Below are 20,492 nucleotides of genomic sequence, written 5' to 3' on the forward strand. Positions count from 1 at the left end.
AGTGTAAAGCAACAAACATAATCTATCACATTAACAAATTGGAAGACAAAAACATGTTATCACATCAGTAGAAGCAGAAAAAAATATTGGACAAGATTTAGAATAATACTTTTAAAAATAGAGAAATTTTAATCAAGTCAGCCTAGAGAGGACAGACGTGCCCTTCTCAGCATCATAAACACCTTTGCATAAGACAGCCATTTTCCTTTGCTTCCCCTTCCCTGGCAAAGGAGTCCACACTGTGGTGCTCACTGGTGGTAGTGGGGTATGCCACCACACACAGGGACACAATGATGGGGAGCACTACCAGGGCCAGTGCAGCAGCACTACCTGGAGATGTGCTGCTAGGCAAGATGCATGGGCAGCTTCTCCTCTTCTTTATCCTCCAATCTTTCTTTCCTTTGAGCTGCACCATATTTCCTAGTGGGTGCCAAGAATGTGTGCAGTCAGGGCTTGCAAGGGTACACTCCCACTGTCAAGGCAGAGAATTTCCTTTTCTTCAGATTCAAGAACCTCTGTTTCCATAATTTCTGCAATTGATTTCCTCCCTCAGGGCTATTTACCTGCCTCTCACTCATTTGCACCATTAGCTGAAGCTGTTGGCCAGCAATGTCTGAACATAAAAACATTCAAAACACTGTCTCCAAGTCAAGAACCAGTGTGTGCAGGTGTAAAACCAGCTATGTGTACGTTAGTCTCATAGTTTACTTAGTGAGTATATTACAAGAAGGTCACTAAAAATACACTTAAAAATTGCAGATTATAGTTCTCGAGGGCCAGCCAACTTTTCAAATTTGTAGTTTTCAACCAAATTTTGTTTGTGTGTGACACTGGAGATTGAACCCAGGGGTGCTCTAGTGCTATGCTCCATCCCCCAGGCCTTTGTCTGTCTTGAGATAGGCACTAAGTTGCTTAGGTTGGCCTTGAACTTGAGATCCTCCTGCTTCAGCTTCCCAAGTATCTGGGATTACAGGTGTGCACTACTATCTTTGGCTGAAATTAAAGGAAATTCTTAATTTCTTTCCTTGAGATTTTACTTTTAAAGAATGTGGGACTAAAATATGACATTTTAATAAGTGTGCTGTCTTCAACCCACTTTCAAAAAGAAAAAAATATTTTAATATTTAAAAAATTTGAGACAGGTTCTTGTTAAATTGCTAAATTTCCCAGGTGGGGTTTGAAATTGTGCTTCCCCTGCCTCAGTCTTCCAAAGTGCTGGGATTACAGGCATGTGCCACCACACTCAGCACAAATGGTTTAATATTTCTATTAATTTGTGTTTTCTTTACTTTGAAGAGGGGACAGAGACTACAGCTGGCTGTCTCTAAATGCAGATTAATCTGGTTAGGAAATACAGGGTCCTGGAGTTTGGGGGTGTGAGTCATGTGGGCACCCTAATCCTCCCTCTGACAGTGGTAATCTGTGAGCTGCACAGCACAGGACACCATACAGACCCTGCAGGGACACAAATGCAGGGCCAACATTCTCCCTCCTGACACCAAGAAAGCACCACAGAAGCCAACTTCACCATAATTCCCTTTCCTGTGAGCTGTGTTCCTCCTCATTATGTCCAATGTCCCTTCTTCCAAGACTGAGGGAAGATGGCTAGCTGAGCACCAATGAACACCTGTTGAACCCATTACCCTACATTCTGTCATTTTTCCTTGTTTGGCACTAGGAAAATGTCACAGCAGTGTGGGCACATAGGAGGGAGTGCAGACCTTGAACCAGGCTTCACCAGTGGTGTGAAATGCCTGAAGACAATTATTTTATAATCCAGGAGAATCCAGAGCCCTCTCCAATCATCCTTAAACTCCTAAAGGATGAAGGTGACCCATGAGAAGTTATATGCTGAGGTGACACTCAAAATTTAATTATTAAAAAAATAAGCAGAAAACAGAGCTTTTTATACATTACTTACTCATATGCTCCTCCTTAGGTACAAACTAGGAGCCACCTGGAGCCTTGAAGGGGAAGCCGAGGGAATAAAAACTCAGATTCCTTCTCTCAGTGGCCAAGGTACACATGTTCCGGTGCTCTAGTTACACACTTTTCGGCAGGTAGAAATTGCCCCAGTACTACCCTTTCTGGGTCAAGTCGTAGGGGCTCACCACCTTGTGTATGCCCAGCTTGTTGGCAGTGGCTATGCACTCAAAAGTCCAGGGGTTTTGTTCCATTCTCTTTCCTCCTGATCTTTCTGCATCTTCTCAAGTGTTTCACAGCTCACAGTTTTCACTGGCAAGGGTAACTAGTGGGCAACCTGGTCCAGGAAACCTTGAAACTCCTTGAAATCACAATGTTCACCCATCTCTACTATGAGGCAAGCAGTCTTCACAGGTGTCACATAGTGATTGTTCGCACCTTTGCCTCCCCTCATGTGCTGCCCAACACCATTGCAGGTGATGGACTTGAAAGGGGCTGATACTCACCATATGGGGAACATGTTCTTGGTGTCCATAGACCTGTTGATTGTCAGGCACATAATTTCAAAATGCCCCCAGTGGAGGTAACCACCTTCAAGTGCAGAAATCCCAAAACTGCCTTCTGTGAACTCAGTACCTTCAGTAGAAAGTCTCCTTATATCATTCAAGTCTTTAGATTCTCTTCTTACTTTTGGGACAAGTAGTGCCCTTTTAATTAATTTAAATTTGGGCCTTTCAGGAATGGAAACACCATTGAAAGTCAACACAGGAAGACCAGTGTCTTCAGCCCAGCATAGTTGGCAGGGGCTGCACAAGAACCTGACAAAGCCTCCTGCAGGAGCAGCAAACAGGCCATGCCAGCAGCCTCCACATGCACTTGTGCCTAGGTTCTTCTTTCCAGTGAGGAGGGCAGCTCAGAGGCCAGGCTAGGAACAAACACCTATAATATTTTGATACAATTTTTCCAAGACTTAGAAATGGAAAAAATATGTCCCACAGTTCATAAGAGATAAATCTTAGTATTGGCCTGATTGTATAATGAAAATTTCATATTTCTATACAATGGAGTACTACTCAGCCATAAAGATAAAAATGAGTCACTTGTAGAAAAATGGATGCACCTTAAACTGTAATGTTAAGTGAAATAAATCAGACACTCAAACTTAAATATCACGTGGTTTCTCTTATATGAGAAACCTAAAATATAAAGACAGAGCAAAATAAAAGAAAGACAATAAGAAATAATGAGATATATCATTTTAAATGGGAAGTGGAGCAAGATATGGAGAGAGGTGGCAGAGCAGGAAAGGCAAGGGGACAAAAAACTAATTGAGATGTGTGGTATATGTGTAGCAACTCTCATGAGGAAGATAAACAGTACGTACTGAAAACTATTGCTAATAAAATTTGAAAAATAAATGAAAAGTAAAAGCTGAAAATATATATTCCAACACAAGAAATCTAAGAATTGATCTATTATCTAGCCATAAATAGCATCATACAGTACTTGGCTAGAAGAAATCCAGTGTTCCACCTAATATCTCATACAAGACATGGATACCCATGCTTACCACCACCAACCAACCACATACTAGAAGTCTTAACCAGAGGTTTATGAATAGAAAAAAAAGCATACTTTAAACTGAAATGACTGAAGCTAAATTATATTTCTATGTATATGATAGTTCTTTTATGAAAAAAACCAAGAGGAGTCACCCAAAACTGTTAAAAATAATGAAGTAAAGTTACTAAATACAAAAATCAAGATTCCACATCACTATGTGTCTACACACAAATCATGTGCAAGAAACTGAAATCAAGAAAACAATTTAATTTATAATAGTTATAAAAATAAATTACTTAGAAAAAATTTAACCAAGTATGTAAAACATCTGTACATTGAAAACTATAAAACATTGATGAAAGCAATTGAAGAAGGAACCAAAAATACAGAAGAATATTAAACATTCATGGATTAGAAGAATTAATATTTTTAAAGAGTGAATACTAATGGAGTTGATCAACAGGTCCTATTCAGTCTTCATCAAAATATTAATGATAAACTCCATAGCATATTTCAAGAATATTAAAATTTTATGAAGGTACAAAAGCTTCAAAGGAGACTTGAGAAATCAAGAAAACCAGAAGCATCACACTATTTGATTTTTAAAATATGCTACATAAGACTGCTGTTTTTGCTCAGTGGTAGACCACTTGCCTAGCCTACATAGGGCCTTAATACTGTATACTAACTTTTAAAAGAAACTAAAAAGAAGGATACAAAAAGTATGAGGACATGAGGAAAAATGAGCACTTCTAAATTGTTACAAAAAATGTGGTCTTGTACGACCACTGTGGAAGTCAGTATGCAGACTCCTTAAACAACAAAAGTGGAAAGTCCATTTGACCGAGACATATTGGTCCTGAGTATATTCTCCAAAGAGTTACAAATGTCATAGAAATGTCATACATGCAAAGTCATATGTAAGTAGCATAATTAGCAATAGCTAATCTCTAGAAACGGTTTAGATTCCCATCAATGGATGAATACATCAAGAAGTTAATTAGGCATAAAAAGATGAAATTATATCATTTGATGGAAAATGCATGAGAAATTTGAGACCCTAATGTTAATTAAAATATGTCCTACAGAAAAATCAATTATCATATGGTTTCTCTTCTAAGAGAAACTTAAAGTAGAATGAAGGCAAGATGATAAGGAATTGAAAGAGGCTTTTGGAGATGGAGAAGGCTGTCTAGAAGACAGAAGAGGCAGCAGCACAGAGAAGGGTGTAAAGAATGGAAAAAGATCGAGGTATGTCACATATCTGTACCAATTCTGCACTGCAGATGTAACTATTATGTCTTACAAACATACACTAAAATAAATAAAAGAAGAGAAACAAAACATTATGATTGCAAAGGGTCTACCATGCTACGTAAATTTTTACTTGAGAAAGTTTTAGGCTACCAACTCACCTGCTACAATAAATTCATTTCTGATTTGTTCTTTTGAATTTGAACCATTAGGGATCAAATTCAGAATCATAACCCACTCTGAAGTTTTTAAATCTCTCATAATGAGATCCATATAAATCTCTGGTGATAATACCAAAGTGTCCATATTTTTATTCTTCCCTGGTGATTCCAATAAAAGCCAAACTTAGGCATTAGTGATATGGTTTGTGGATATAACAAGTCTAAATAGGTATTGTTGATGCAGTTTTCTTTGTTTTGTTTTGCTTTTCTTTTTTGGTACCAGGGATTGAACTCAGGTCCTTGCAATTGTGCAGCAGGCAGCGAAACCACTGAGTTAAATCCCCGGCCCCATGATACAGTTTTTTTTAATAAAATGTACATATACTTTGAAAACAGATGCAAATTTTAAATATATACTCTTAAGTGAAATAAATAGAACACACATGTGTAAATACTGAATAGTTTCCCTAGTGTGAGAAATTGAAAGTGTAAATAAGCATGAAAATGAATGATTGATAATTTGAAATAAGGAAAGGTCCAAGGGTTTGGGGATGGTGGGAGAGGAAGGGGAAAGGGAAGAAGGGAAAGAAAAAATTATGAGAAAAAAATGGAATCAAACTCTGTGTAAATAGGGAAGGTTAGAGGGGGTGAAAGGTGAACAGTTAATGGGAGAAAACATAAGAATGAATGTACATCATGTTCTGGTACAAACACCCAATGATAAATGTACATGTATTGTATACCTAAAATGTACCAATAAATATATATATATATATAAATAAAAATATATTCACCTGAAGGCAAAAGTCATTTCTCAATAACTACAGAAGCTGCCTGTTTATAATGCTTTAGTCATCATATTTATCATTAAAACAAATTCAACATATTTATGCAATTAAAGATGGATGGAATCAATATTTAACTATGAAACACTGAATAAAAAGAAAGCCATAAATGTACAAGTGTGAACAAGAAAACTGAATTTGCTGGTCTAGATGGTTGGATTACTTACAGGTCTAGATGATTGGGTTTTATAACACAAATTATAAAATGGAAAGAAGAGATATTAATACTACATTTTGGGGGGGCTGGGGATTTAGCTCAGTGGTTCTGCTGCCTGCCTTGCAAGCACAAAGTCCCGAGTTCAATCCCTGGTAACAAAAAAAGACTACATTGTTCTATTCTGTATTCTCCGCAGGGCATGTTTCATGTCCTTATTCCTCAGACTGTAGATGAAGGGATTGAGCATTGGGATAACCACGGTGTACATCACTGAAGCTGCTGAAATCTTAATGGGAGGTGTAAGGTAAACACCAATGGCTGTTCCATAAAATAAGCAAACAACTGAGAGGTGAGACCCACAAGTAGAGAAGGCTTTATGCTTCCCACTTGAGGATGGGATTCTCAGAATGGAGGAAAGAATTTTATAGTATGACAAAAAGATCCCTGAAAGGGGAAGAAATCCATAGATGACACCTACAAAATATGTGACTATATTTTTGGTAAAGTTATCAGAACAGATGAGATGTAGAAGTTGAGAAGGTTCACAGAAGAAATTATGAATTCTCACATCCTCAAAATAGGTAAAATACAAGGCAATCAAATTGTGCAGCTGGGATTCTAAAAGGCTAAACCATAGAGACAGCATGACTAAAAAGACACAGAGGCGAGGGTTCATGATGACGTGATACTGCAGGGGGTGACAGATGGCCACAAACCAGTCATAGGCCATCACAGTCAAAAGCATGTCATCCATACATCCAAAAATTAAAAAAAGAGACATCTGTGTCAAGCAGCCTTTATAGGAGATTACTTTACTGTGTAATTGGATGTCCACAATCATCTTTGGGACTGTCGTGGAGATGAAACCAATGTCAGCAAAGGACAGGTTAAAGAGGAAGAAGTACATGGGGGTGTGGAGGTGGGAGTCAGAAATGATGGCTAGGGTGATGAGAAGGTTCCCAAGCACAGCCACCAGGTACATGGACAGGAACAGTCCAAACAGGATGGGCTGCAGTTCTGGATCCTCTGAGAGCCCCAAGAGATGAAATTCTGAGACATGTGTTAGATTTTGTTCTTCTAAACTTCTTGGACACCTTTGCAAAAGAAAGGAGTGTTGGAGAAAAGAAACAAACACCAGATACTTAGACAGTTGTCCAAATTGCTTTTATGTGCATATTATATACACTGTGCACGAGTTAGGAGATTTAGGACTTTATCTGAACACTTTTTATCTGAAATTAAAGTTGATTGTTGCTCATAATCTGAAAACATTTAAGTCACTTAACTTCCAGGATTTTTTCTATTTTCTTCTGCTGATGATCTTTTGTAGAGAAAGTGCTCATTCAAATATATATTTTTATATTTTAAAATTATTTAATATATACCTTGTATTCTTACCTTTGGTAGATTTCACCTTTTGATAAGTATATTTAACTTATGTGCACATAACCAATGTTATCAATGACTACAGATGTGGTATTGGTGTACACTTCATCTTAATAATTAAGCTATAATGCAGGAAGGCAGCTCCTTGCTGTTTCTCATACTGTATTCTACAGTGAAGGACCTAAGAATACTACTTCTGTTTGGGTAATCTTAAAGTCTTTTGTACATAGTGAAGGACTTTGGTACTGGAGAAAACCTCACACTTTAAGTTTCAGCCTGATGCTTATTATACAATTTCATAGATATTCACAGCAATATTTTCTGGTACATGGGTTGCAAATTTTTGCCTCAGATACTTGAAGATGACTTGTGTTTATTATTTGATCAGCTCAAAATACAGTTTCATAGGGAAAAATACCAAAAGAACACCATAAAAATAGTGAAAATACATGACCAAGGTATAGTCATTTGTGAAATTAACACAGTAACTAGCATTATAAAAATTAAAATTTTAAATTGCAGAGAGTAGCAGCACTGTTTCATTTATGAATATGTTTACCTGTAAATAATTTAATATCTGAAAGGCCTCGTGTAGGACTCAGTATAACTTTTTATAGAATCTACACATGAAGTTTCTGCTTTTCCTTTCCTGTAGTAAGGTTGAGAATGTTTTGAAAATTCCCTGGCATTTAGAAAATGAACCATTATGATTATATGTAAATACAGTTAATAATACCCTCCATCTAAAATAAACAGTAATATGTCCTTTATAACTGATATTTTAGAAAAGTTCAATTTGTCACCTATGAAATTTGAGTTTAATATCTCTGCATGAGTCCATTTTCCTGTACAGTTGATCATAGTCATTGTTCCCCCAAAATTGCTGCCCTGATTTCAGTGTGAATATTTTAATACTTTAATATTATATGCATATCAGTACTCTTGTATATAATCTAAAATGTAACATCTAGCTCCCCTAAAAAAACACTAGAAGGATCATGTGCATTTTTTGCTCAATAAAAAATCAATCCCAATCAAGTATAAACTATTACCTGTTAGTGTTTATGTATACTGAAAAAGTATCACTGACACATACAGTGGCAACACTTGTGTGCTTATTGACCACAAAATATTATCTTGTGTAGAGAATGATAATTCCACTAGGTTTCAAAAGAGGTGGTGATGCCCTATGATGGGAGTTAGAAAATCAATATTTTAGTCCCATATCATTAATCTTCTACCATATCCATGTGTGAGTGTGACTCTCTCCAACTCTTATGCTCATATCTGTTAAGAGAAAAAGGGAGAATACCAAACGTTTTCCCAATTTTTGTGCCATCTGTGGGATATCTGAAACTTGTGAAAATTTTGTTTTTGCTTTGTTTGCTTTGTTTGCTTCAAATAAAGAATTTCATGGGAATTGTGAGTGTATTGGTAAAAACAAATGTCAAAAGCCAGTGAAGCCTGGAATAAGATTCCAAGATGTGCATCAAATCAAGAATAAAGCTTACTGCTTCCCTGTGCCTCTTTGTCTTTTTCTAATACCCATGAATTTTTTCTAATGTCTTTGAATAATTAAACAGCATAGAAGTTGTTTAATAAATTTTAGACCTTTTCTTCCTGTTTTACATTATCAATTATACCATTTAAACTTTATTTGCAATTTTAGTTTTTCACACTAGAGAAAGTATTAGGTATTTACACATCCATGTCCTATTTATTTCACTTAAGAGTATGGCCTCAATGTGCATTCATTCAGCTATAAATGTCTTTGGTTTCTCATTTTTTATGGCTGAATAGTACTCCATTTATTTTTTTTAAAACCCACATCTTCTATATCTAGTCTACAGTTGATGGGCAATTGAGCTGTTTCCAAGTTCTAAAAGGGTAGGGAAAGTGAGAGTGGTAGGGGAAAGGAAAGAAGGGAAAGGAAAATATGAGAAAAGCTAAAAATGGAAACAAAGTCTTTGTAAATAGGGAGGTGTGGAGGGGTTGGATGGTGATGGCAGGGGAATGGGGAAAAAATAAGAACCAAGACGTATCACATAAAGGTACAAGCTCCCAATTATGAATATAACTATATTTTGTACCTAAAATGTACCAATAAACTTAATGGGAAAAATTTCTAGAGCTTGTTTTTCCAAGATACAGACATGAATAACAGATATTATTTTTCTAGTGATTATTGTATATTACTGAAGAGGATGACAATGTAGATAGTTCAGTACAAAAAAATGCTGAAGCCATACTAATTACAACCATTTTTTGTGAGTCAAACTATTGTCTATCCAGTGTGGAAGACAAGTTTTATTTGTTGTTATTGTTATTATTATTATTATTATTATTATTATTATTGTACTGGGGGTCAAACTCTGGTCTTTGTGCTTGTGATGCAGGTAGCAGAATCACTGAGCTAAATCCCCAGCCCCGACAAGATTTTAATTTTGATGGGCCTTCTGTATCAATCAAGGTATAAACTCTGGGTAAAACAAAATTGAAGAGAGTAATTATTTTATCTTGTTTCAAAACAAGAAGATGAAATCTTATTTAGAAAGAAAATGGTTTTCATCAAATAAATCTTTTTTACAAAAAACATATATAAGGACAAAAAGTAATATCCCATTTCAGAAATACAAAAAAATATAACTTCAAGTAACAGGGTGTTTTAGTTGAGTGATATGAAGTTTACTCTTTTAATCATAACAATACTAACATTTAAATTGCATTTACCTAATTTTATATATTCATCACATATACATCAAATAGGAAGCAAATATATATACTTATTTCTTCTTCAGTTCCATTGTATCAAGTAGATATTAACTCACATGCTAATGTACAGTCTCAGAGATACTAACAATATCCTCTCACCACAGAAATAGTAAATGGGACCAATAGATTCAAAATTAAATTGTCAGACTCTGTGTACCATTCACTAATCTTAGTTTTTCTGAAACACTGGACTGTATTTAGCAGATATCCAGATTTCAAATCATGTACCTCTCTGAGGTACATTTTAAAATTCTTGCCAGTTTTGTTAGTAAAAATGAAATCAGCCCCCTGGTTTTATTTCTCCTTTTGAGAGTGAGCAAGCAGATTACAGGATTGGAGGAGTGTGTGAGAACAGCAACTGGAGAGAGGCATGAGAGAGTTGTTTGCTGAGTTATAATGTTCTCAATCTTTCAGTTCTCTTTCTCTGTGACCTATGGCTGTCCTTCTGAGAGAGGATGCAGCAGGTGCCACACACTATTCTGTGATCTACCAGGAACCCCCAAATGGAAAACACAGTGAGCATGTCCATGGAGTCACAGGGAAATGGCATAACTTAGCTGTTAATAGCAAAACTTGCCAGCATTCTCCAGACAGGCTGTGCACTTCATGATCTTAAAATTTCTGTCATCCTCCTCATCACCACTTGCATCTGTCTTTTAATTAAAATTTCAAGTAACACTACAGAAAGATCCACTTTATCCTTCTGTGGCTGAGATATCTATGGCAAGCATATAAAGTGAAGGAGGAAATTAAAATTTTGAATTAGTTATCAGGGGCCCACAACACAACACGGAACACAAAGTTGACAGTAATTCTAGCTGAAATTTTGCAATTATTATGCTTCCATTTGGCTGGTCTGATGATATTTTTGTCTAGATGATTAGAAAAAAAAGTATGAGATGTTCCTCTCCCTCGGCACTTACCGGGTAAAGTTGCTTCTCTTCTGGATCATGACCCTGGAGTGCAGAACCAAAGCAATTTCCCTGCTTTGTGACATTTGTGAAGGTTCTGGTTCTTTTTTCAGCTTGATATGAATACAGTGTCAGATATAAACTTTCTTCTACAGATACCTTGAATGAGGAAATCCTGTAGAGACTTGGTGACTGGTATAATCCAACTGAAGGTCCGGAGATACATGCTGATATTTACTACAATACAGCCCTGGTAGCTCAGTGCACAGAGCTCATAATTAGCCATTTTGGTCCATGTATTTCAATCCCTATGGACTTTCTAATATTACTGGAGTAAAACAACAAGAAACTAAAATGTCCTTCACACTTTTGGCACTCTTACTCTATTCAGGTGAAAATATAGACATAGTTTTCACTGTATTTTTCTGTATTTTACTGCCATTGTGGATTGTGGTAAAATATATACAATATAATTATCATTTTCATAAATTTACATGCACTATTCAGTGATATTGGTCATGACCATCATGTACAAATATATTCAACATCCATTTCCAGAAATATTTCCTCTTCCCAAACTGAATATCTGTACCCATTTTTAAAACTCCACATCACTTCCTCTCCCAACCTTGACAATGAACAATCTGTCATGAAGCAAGTTCAGAAAATAAAGCCTAACTTCTACATCAATAATATGATTATGACTTATATGTGTACATGTTTAATTTTGCTGTGAGTCCAAATGAATCCCAAGGTCCTGAGAGAAGAGTGTTCTGTGGAGTCTCCATAAGGAGCTTTTAATGTTCCTGTTCCTCAGGCCACAGATGAAGGGATTTTTGCATAGGGGTGACCAGAGAGGGAGACAGCAAAAAACCTGGACTCCAAGTACCCTACTCCAGGGACTAGTCTATAAAAAAGCAAACTAACAGGTAAAATCACAGGTGGAGAAGGCATTATTTTTTCTATAATCACGAGTTTTGAACAGAGAAGGAAAAATGTGAAGAAGAGAAAAATATCCCTGAGATAGTAGGAGAACCAGAGATGCCACCAACAAAATACATGATTCTATCATTGGTGACGGTGTCAGAAGCAAGATTAAAGGCTTGAAAATGGAAGTTTACATGTTTGTGAAGAACATAAATTATATCTCAATCAAATTGGGCAGCAGGAAATAAAAGAGGCTACACACACAGTCACACACACACACACACACACACACACACACAAAACCCACTCAAATGGAAAAGCCACAATGTCAGGTTCTTAATTACTAAGTAATGCAGATGAAATGTGGCCTGTTCTTCCTTAATGCAGGAGGTGACATCCACACTCTCACCTCTGACCTTGCATTTATACCAAAATGAATAGCCAAATGAGAAAGAGGTTTCTTAATGGAGAGTCAGGAAAATGAAATAGCTGTTAAATCTAATTATCAGATCCATTTCCAGGACACAAACTCAAACAAGTGGTATGTATCTTTTATTCTCAGAATACATAAATCTTTACATGAAAACATCTGCAAGTCTCAGATCAAACTGCCTTTCTTGGAAGCTGATATCTTTTTTTATCCTTTGTTTTGAATATTTTCTTAAGTTTTACAGGACATTCTTAGAAGGACTGGAAAGAAGTATTTAGATCACTCTAAAAACAAAGTGATTTGCAAGCACACTGTTACAACCAGGACTTCTGAACTAAAGAAGGTGTCTTTTAGTGTTTAACAGTTATTTTCACGTTTTCTTCTTGTCTTGTGCTGCTTTAATTAAATCCTGAACCTGCGAAGCAAATGCCCCACTAGTGACATATTCTCCAGCCGTCATTTTGAAATTTTTGATATGTCCTCTGTGCCAAGCAAGGGAGAGCCTCCAAGAATCAGACTAAGAAAGAGCTGGTCATTTGTCTCCATGTATAAACATACAAATACAAATATAAAGTAGAAAAACAGTAACTTTGTGTAAAGATATTTTGATATAATTGTATGAAAATACATCTGGTCTTTACTAGCACTAATAATAAGATCTAAATTTTAGTTTGCATTTATTGTATACATTCATCATATGAACTACAAAGGGAGGATAGATTCAGTCTTTCTACTCCTTCAGTATATTATGTTAATGGGAAATTCACTCAGATGACCAAGCTGAACTATAGACATAGTAACAACTTGCCACTCTAGAAAGTGGAATAAATGTGACAGGATTCAAAGTGAAATGGTTAACCTCTTGGTCTGATATAATACTCTTATTCATTATTTCCTAATCATCAGAAAGATTTAAGCAGATGTCTAGGGGTCTTAAACACTGATACATCTTTTTATCACTATGTGCTTTGATGCATACTAATTACATTTATCTTGCTGTATCAGTACATGTGCATATGGAATCTAGACCCATTTCATTCCCCCTTCCCCCACACCCTTCTTCCATACAGAATAATGAGACACTGGTATATAGTCATAGTGTCATATACTGGTACAGAGTCATGTAACATATTTTGATTATTCTATCCCCATCTTCATTTTTGCCTCCTTGCACTTTTTTCCACCTTCTCCCTGATTCCCTTCCTTTCTAAAATCTATGTTAGGATCCTGTTATCACTCCTTTATTTTAGACAAATGTATAAGAGAAAAGCATATGACATTTAAATTTTTGAGCCTAGCTTGTTTCACTCAATGTTTTGGTCTCTATTTCCATCTACTTCCCTCCAAATAATATGATTCTGCTCTATTTTATGACTGAGTAATGCCATTGTGTACTTATGTCATTCATCTGTTGGATGCCACTTTCCTTATCCATTCTTCTGTTGATGGACACCTAAACTGGCTCCACAGCTTAGCTATTGTGAATTGTGAAGCACTGAAAATGGATTCACATCTATCACTATATCTTGATGACTTTAATATACCAGGGGGTAAAATAGTTGGATCAAATAGATTTTTAACTTTAGTTTTTAGAGTGATCTTCATCCTGCTTTCCATAATGAGTGTACTACCTTACATTCTAACCAACAGTGTGCGAAGGTTCCTTCTTTCTCACATCCTGTCCAGCTCTCAGATATATTTTGTATTCTACTTGGGGTGTGATGGAATTTCAGTGTTGTTCTCATTTGCATTTCACTAATGGCTAACTATGTTGAATATTTTTTCATATAATAATGGCCCTTTGTACTTCTTCTGAAATTGTCTCTTCACCTGCCCATTTGTTGACTGGGTATGTGGTTTTCATCTTTAACTTAATTTTTGAGTTCCTTTTATATGCTAGATATTAATCCTCTAGCAGAAGAGCAACTAGTGAAGATTTTCTCCCACCCTGTACATTATATCTTTACTCTGTTGTTTATTTTGCTGTGCTGAGCTTCTAAATTTGATGTAGTCACTTTTGTGAATCCTTGATGTTATTCCCTGAACTCCTGGAGTCCTAGTCAGAAAGATTTTTTCCTTGGCCTATGGATTAAAGAGTTTTCCCCAGATTTCTTTCAACTGATTCAAAGGTTCTGGTATTACAACTAGGTCTTTGACCCCTGAGATATATTCTTAAACACTTTCCAATTTTATGAGTAGGAATTTAAAAATTCCTGAAATTACTTTTTGTTTTAAGTTTGAGTGGGATGATACAAGAATGGAGAAATATGTGGTCAGCTGTGAAAATGTACTGGATGGGGCTGTACAACATTACGCACTTCTATGTTCTTTCCCTGTGATTCACAGCTACCTTTCTTGTAGTAGATGCATAATCTACCATCCTCTGCTATCCACAACCAAATACCAAAACTCCCAAAATGAGGCACAGTGAGCAAGGCATATTTTCCAGCAGCGACACAACTCTAGAGTGGCTGACTGCTTCATCAGCACCACAACATGCTATGATTCAACAGTGAAAATAGCCCATGCCTGTAACCAGATAAATTCAAACAAGGCTTCACTGTTTTCAATCTCCCAGCCTGGTATAAACTTCACAAAACTGCTGTACTCATTCCTTTTCTTTAAGACAATAACAATGTGGGAGCATATTTCTTATGAAAGATCATGCAGTTGAAATGAAATTAGCAATATATAACATGCACCTCATAGACTGGCATTTTGGAACCCCTGAAAATTAGTTCACAGTGTAATTTTGGTGCTGTTATCCTTCTTGTCCTCTGGCATTCTTTCTGTTCCTCTTCCTCCTGCTCCATCCCCTTCTCCTTCTCCCACTGTACTTGACCTGCTACTCCTTCTCTTCCTACTAACCTTGATACACATTTAGGGCAACTAAGAAAACAGATTGAAGAGATTTATTTTCTGGGATCATAATTGAGATAACTATGATAGGAGAATCTGAGTCAAAGGAGAACAAATCTTTTAATGAATGTCTGGGACCTCATACACAACCAAAAACCTAAATTTCACATTCCTCTTTGCTGAAATGCCCATTAATATATTTCCTGACTAGATAAAGTACAACATGAACCTTCATTATGAGGAAGCTGCATCCAAAAGTTGTTGCTTCATCCTTCATCTCTATCGACACTTACTGAACTTGTTTTAGGGCCAGGTGATTTGGAACTATACAGATGCATCACACTCTGAATTAAGTGGAATCTTTTCTTATAATCTGGGTGATCCAGAGTGCCTCATGACAAAAAGACTCTGGACAAAGGAAAGGTAGTTTGCAGGGTACTTTTAAGGGATCTCATGTGGGTATTGTGTGAGAACTCCAAAAAATATAGATTTGAAATCATTTTTGAATTCCAAACATTGATATATGCAGAAGCAATTTTCCATAAATCACATTTTCCCATTAAAAAACTAGACCTTGTCTACTATATTATCTTACATTCAACAAATACACTTTAAAATATCCACAAGTTATGTCTAATGACAGTTCTCCACTGATTGCTGACCATGAAATTCCAACTTGGGTATGGAATAGTATGTCCACTGGATTTTGTGTCCCTTGCCAGAAATTTTCTGATCTCAGCCTCCATAAAAACATGAAGGGGCTTCTGAGGGACAGATCATGGAGGAGGAAAACCACAGGAGAGCATCATGTATGCTATTGAGGGCAGGTGGCCTAAGAAGAAAAGGAGTCAAGGGGGGCACCAGCCTTTCCTTGGAGAATAATGATGCTGAGAAATCATCACAATATTCCTTTAGACTGTGAAGGTGATGTTTCTGTACTTTGAAGGAAATTCAGTTTCAATTGACATGTCATTTTCACCCATTTTTCTTCCATTTCTCCTTCTGGACCCTGAAGAAATTTTCCAATGAGAGCTCTTTTCTGGAGAGTCCTCATCTATTATTTGCTCTTTCTTATAAATTGTGTCCTAGTGTTAGATTTCCTTCATTCAAATATTTATTCATAAACCAGTGAAAACCTATTTTCATGAAGTATCTTCTATTTCTTTCAAGTTGGAGTTTTTTCTCTATTTTTCCAGGCAGATTCCACTTCCTCAGAATCTTTATTCATTGCATGCTATTGGGATTAACATTTTATCTTATTGTTCACAATAGCATACAAATACTGTATTTTTTCTGATATTTAATAGTTATTCTTATTTTCTTTTACCATATTTCTGCTGCATTTACAAATTGAGGAAAATATTGAATGATTATAGTTTCAGAGACTGTCTTGGCATTTTCAAGAAATTAACACAAATATTCTAGTGCTTTCATGAAATATTTCCTTTAGTTAATTGCATTAGCACAAATGTCTTTGCTGTGTTTGTTTACTCACAGGCTTCACAATGGATGCTAACCACATAAATGCCTGTTAGATATACTGAAGCATGATTTCACATTATAATTAGGGTTGGGATTTTTATTCATTGATGTATTTAATGATAAATCATATTAATCAGTATCCTTGTGTTAAGGAAGCTTCCTTCCATTCCTAGAATTGTTATTCCTCACTAAATATTTGTTACTCTTTTAAAATAGCTATGGCTGGATTTTACTAATTTTAAAACTTAGTTTTTTATTTATGTTTAGGTTTATGATCAGATTGAAGATTTATTGTTGCATTATAGAAAATATTTTTGTTTTGATAGTATATATTAAATATAGGTACTTATCCAGAACCAACGTAACAGATTCCTTCTAAGTCCCTAGCAAGACAATGTTGATCAAAACAGTCACACTCTAAGTGCCACAAATAACAGAATATTTTCCCTCCTATACAAACCTTAGTGTCTGATAAGGAAACCACAATTTCTGTTCCCAAAGCCTAGACTACTACTTTTTTGCTCTTTGATTGGCAATGATCCTTCCCTTCTCTCTCAGCTTAAAATTTCCTGCTTTACAGAAGACTCATATCCACCATGAGAGAATAAATATGCTTGATGATGGTTTCTGTCTTTAATTAATTAACATTCTCTGGAAATTCATAATACTGGCACTTTATGTTAGGCAGAATGTAAAACTTCATTGCAAATCTTTACTTTTAAAATCATAATCTTTACAAGATAGTTTTATTTGTATAGTTTTGGTGTATTTTTTGTAAAGTCTATCAATACATACTTTGACCATTACAGCTACTAGTGTAACACAATTCATTCTGATTCAAGGACATGGACGCATAAGCACAAATTTTGTTTAATTTTTTAATTTTATAAGATACTTTTCTCTCTTCCTTTTATCTATGTAATCCACGTGTACTTTTCTACTTGGGAGAATCTCATGGGAAGATATTCTGGGAAAGAAAAAGTCACACTAATTGTCATTCATTAGAAAAGCTGTATGGCAGAAAAAAGTTGTGAGAAGCCTGGTGTGTTTATAAGGATCAGAATACCATCTATGATATCAGCAGTAGATTGAGAGAATATTGGTAAGTGGGAATCATCCAAAACATTTTCATTGAGGGGTTAAAAACAGAAGTTCTTGTTTAGGAATGGGCCATTTTATTACAGAATTTTGCCTTTGTCCTAAAATGAAGTGAACATTTCGTGCTTCTACTTTACAGGTGAGGCATTTGCAGCTGAGAGAGTGTTCATTCTTTTCTGAAGATTGAAAAGGTTTTAATTTCCTGCATTCTGATCTAGGGAATCTTACTGAAGAACCAAATTTTTACATCACACCTCTATATTCTGTTTTTCCCTGAAAGTGAAACCTAACTGGAAAATATTCAGTCTTGAAAAGTAGAGAACAAAAATAAGAGCCTCATTCACCTGGCCTTACCAGTATTAGAGAGCAGGCACTTTACAAGGGAATAGTGAGTTTTAATCGTCCTGACTCTGGGCATCACCAGGGAAACAGCCAGTGCTCCTTTTCAGGTTTGCTATTATCTTCCAGGACACACTATCTGGTTGTACCAAGGGAGAGATGTGTATCCCAAGCAATTATGATGAAAAGGAGAAAAATAATAATGTAACAAGTTTTAATGATAATGTAATAAGTTTTAATAAGTAATGATAATGTAACAAGTAGATTTAATAACTTTCATTTATTGAAACTATTACTCTGAACAGAGACAGTTTTGAACACTGCAATGTTTCAGTAGTAGCTGCATATTTAGAAAGAAAATAATAAGGCACAAATGAGCTGCAGCATCAGAATAAATGCTAACTCAGACAATAAGAGTTGTTCAAAGGGGTTAAAAAGGTTTTTATTCATTAGAGTAGAGGTATTAAAAAAGTATGGATATTATCAACGAATGTACATAAAACACCTTGAGTTTTTCTAGAAAGGTGATAGTAAGCAAATTTAGAATACATCCACAAATTCAAATCAGAAAATTGAAACATTATAAAATAAGAAGAAATTTCAGCTACATTACAGGAAGTGTAAATGATTACATGAATTTAAAAATGAAATGAGCTACACCTTGGCTTCAGGAACCACTGCCATTGGCTCAATAGAGGGCGAAGGAGCTCCATCCAGTGGTGATACTGTGAATGGTGACTGCCGGTCTTTCAGGTTTTGTTCATTGAATGTTGCTATTGAATCCTTCTCTGGAAAACAAATCACTGACATGACAGGAGAAAATCACACAAATGCACCACAATTTCTTCTGCTGGGCCTCTCAGATGACCCTGAATTGCAGCCCTTTCTCTTTGGACTGTTCCTGTCCATGTACCTGGTCACCATCCTAGGAAACCTGTACATCATCTTGGCCACTAGCTCTGACTCCCATCTCCACACCCCCATGTATTTCTTCCTCTCCAACCTGTCCTTTGTGGACCTCTGTTTAACTTCCACGACAATTACAAAGATGCTGGTGAACATTCAGACACACAATAAAGATATTACCTATGCAGAGTGCCTCACTCAGGTGTATTTTTTATCATTTTTGTGTGAATGGATAATTTCCTACTGACTGTGATGGCCTATGACTGCTTTGTGGCCATCTGCCATCCCCTGAAATATATGACCATCAAAACCACTTGGGTCTATGTCCTGGTGGTTCTGATGTCCTGGATAATCATTTTCTGCTTCTCCCTGGTTCATATTCTTCTGCTGATGGAACTGACCTTCTCTATTGGCACTGAAATCCCACGTTTTTACTGTGAACTGGCTATGCTTATTAAAGTGGCCACTTTTGATATCCTTGTCAATGTCAATATGGTCATAATGCATCTGTCATCTATCCTGTCTGTTGTGTGTCCCATCACTGGGATTCTCTTCTCTTACTGTCAGATTTTATCCTCTTTAATGAAGATGTCCTCCACTGCAAGGAAGTATGAAGTATTTTCCAGCTGTGGGTCTCACCTCTGTGTAGTCTCTTTGTTCTATGGAACAGGACTTAGAGTTCACCTCAGTTCAGCTGTTACTTATTCTTCCCATGAAAGCTCTTTTGCTTCTGTGATGTACACTGTGGTGACCCTCATGCTAAACCTCTTCATCTAGAGTCTCAGGACAAAGGATGTGAAGGAGACCCTGGGGAGACTCCTCAGCAGAGCGGCTTCTTGTTCTTGATGGTCTGTTCCCTTCCCAATGAAGTAGTGAATTTAGAAATGCTGTGAATTTTTACATATTACATGTTAATTTTTTCTGCCATATATTACATGTTTAATTTATTGTATTTCCAAAGCACCTGTAACTCTGTTTTCCAGTAGTATTGTATTTGTTTCCCTTAAACGACTCCCTCAGTACTTTTCTTTTCTTTATACATGATCTATTAAGTGTCACAGTTGGTAATTAATGGATATTTCTGAGACTTTCAACATGATGTAAGCACTTACATCTAGTGCTGACCTGGTCTTCTCAAAACTAATGTATGAATACCAAAGTTCTTAAACTTATTTGGTTTCATTACTGTTTTTTCTGGATGAGATGGAATGAAAATTATCAAAGCAATATATTTCCAATAACAACACTATATTTGACTCTTTTTATGTATGAGAATATAATCTTGAAACCAATTATTTGAAATATTTCTCAAATTCACCTAATTTCTGAAGAAAAGAAAGTCAGACCAGTATGGACTCTGGTTGGAATCTTATACTGAAGACACTGTACTTTCATTGCTGTCATATTTTTTTATAAAGTCAATTATTATACTTGAAAAATAAAAGCAGGAAACTACCTTTGAATTCAAGTTTACACATT

At 36.0% G+C, this 20,492-nt stretch overlaps 1 protein-coding gene and 2 pseudogenes across 1 annotated transcript; 1 reads left to right on the top strand and 2 right to left on the bottom strand.

Annotated features, from left to right (window-relative positions):
• Window positions 1-2,042: 2,042 nt before the first annotated feature.
• On the bottom strand, window positions 2,043-2,795 carry LOC101716968 (large ribosomal subunit protein uL16m pseudogene; annotated as a pseudogene).
• A 3,274-nt stretch (window positions 2,796-6,069) lies between these two features.
• LOC147824755 (olfactory receptor 7E178-like) lies at window positions 6,070-18,917 on the bottom strand. Its single transcript, XM_087189007.1, has 2 exons — window positions 18,768-18,917; window positions 6,070-7,044 (listed from the first exon to the last, which is right to left on the bottom strand). Exons 1-2 carry the CDS (start codon window positions 18,915-18,917, stop codon window positions 6,070-6,072), a joined length of 1,125 nt encoding a protein of 374 aa, XP_087045133.1.
• LOC101717309 (olfactory receptor 7D4-like) lies at window positions 18,916-19,859 on the top strand (annotated as a pseudogene).
• Window positions 19,860-20,492: the final 633 nt, after the last annotated feature.

The sequence above is a fragment of the Heterocephalus glaber genome, unplaced genomic scaffold (assembly GCF_053883595.1).
Source record: "Heterocephalus glaber isolate CG9 unplaced genomic scaffold, H.glaber_assembly_v1.0 deba00001532, whole genome shotgun sequence".
Taxonomy (NCBI): domain Eukaryota; kingdom Metazoa; phylum Chordata; class Mammalia; order Rodentia; family Bathyergidae; genus Heterocephalus; species Heterocephalus glaber.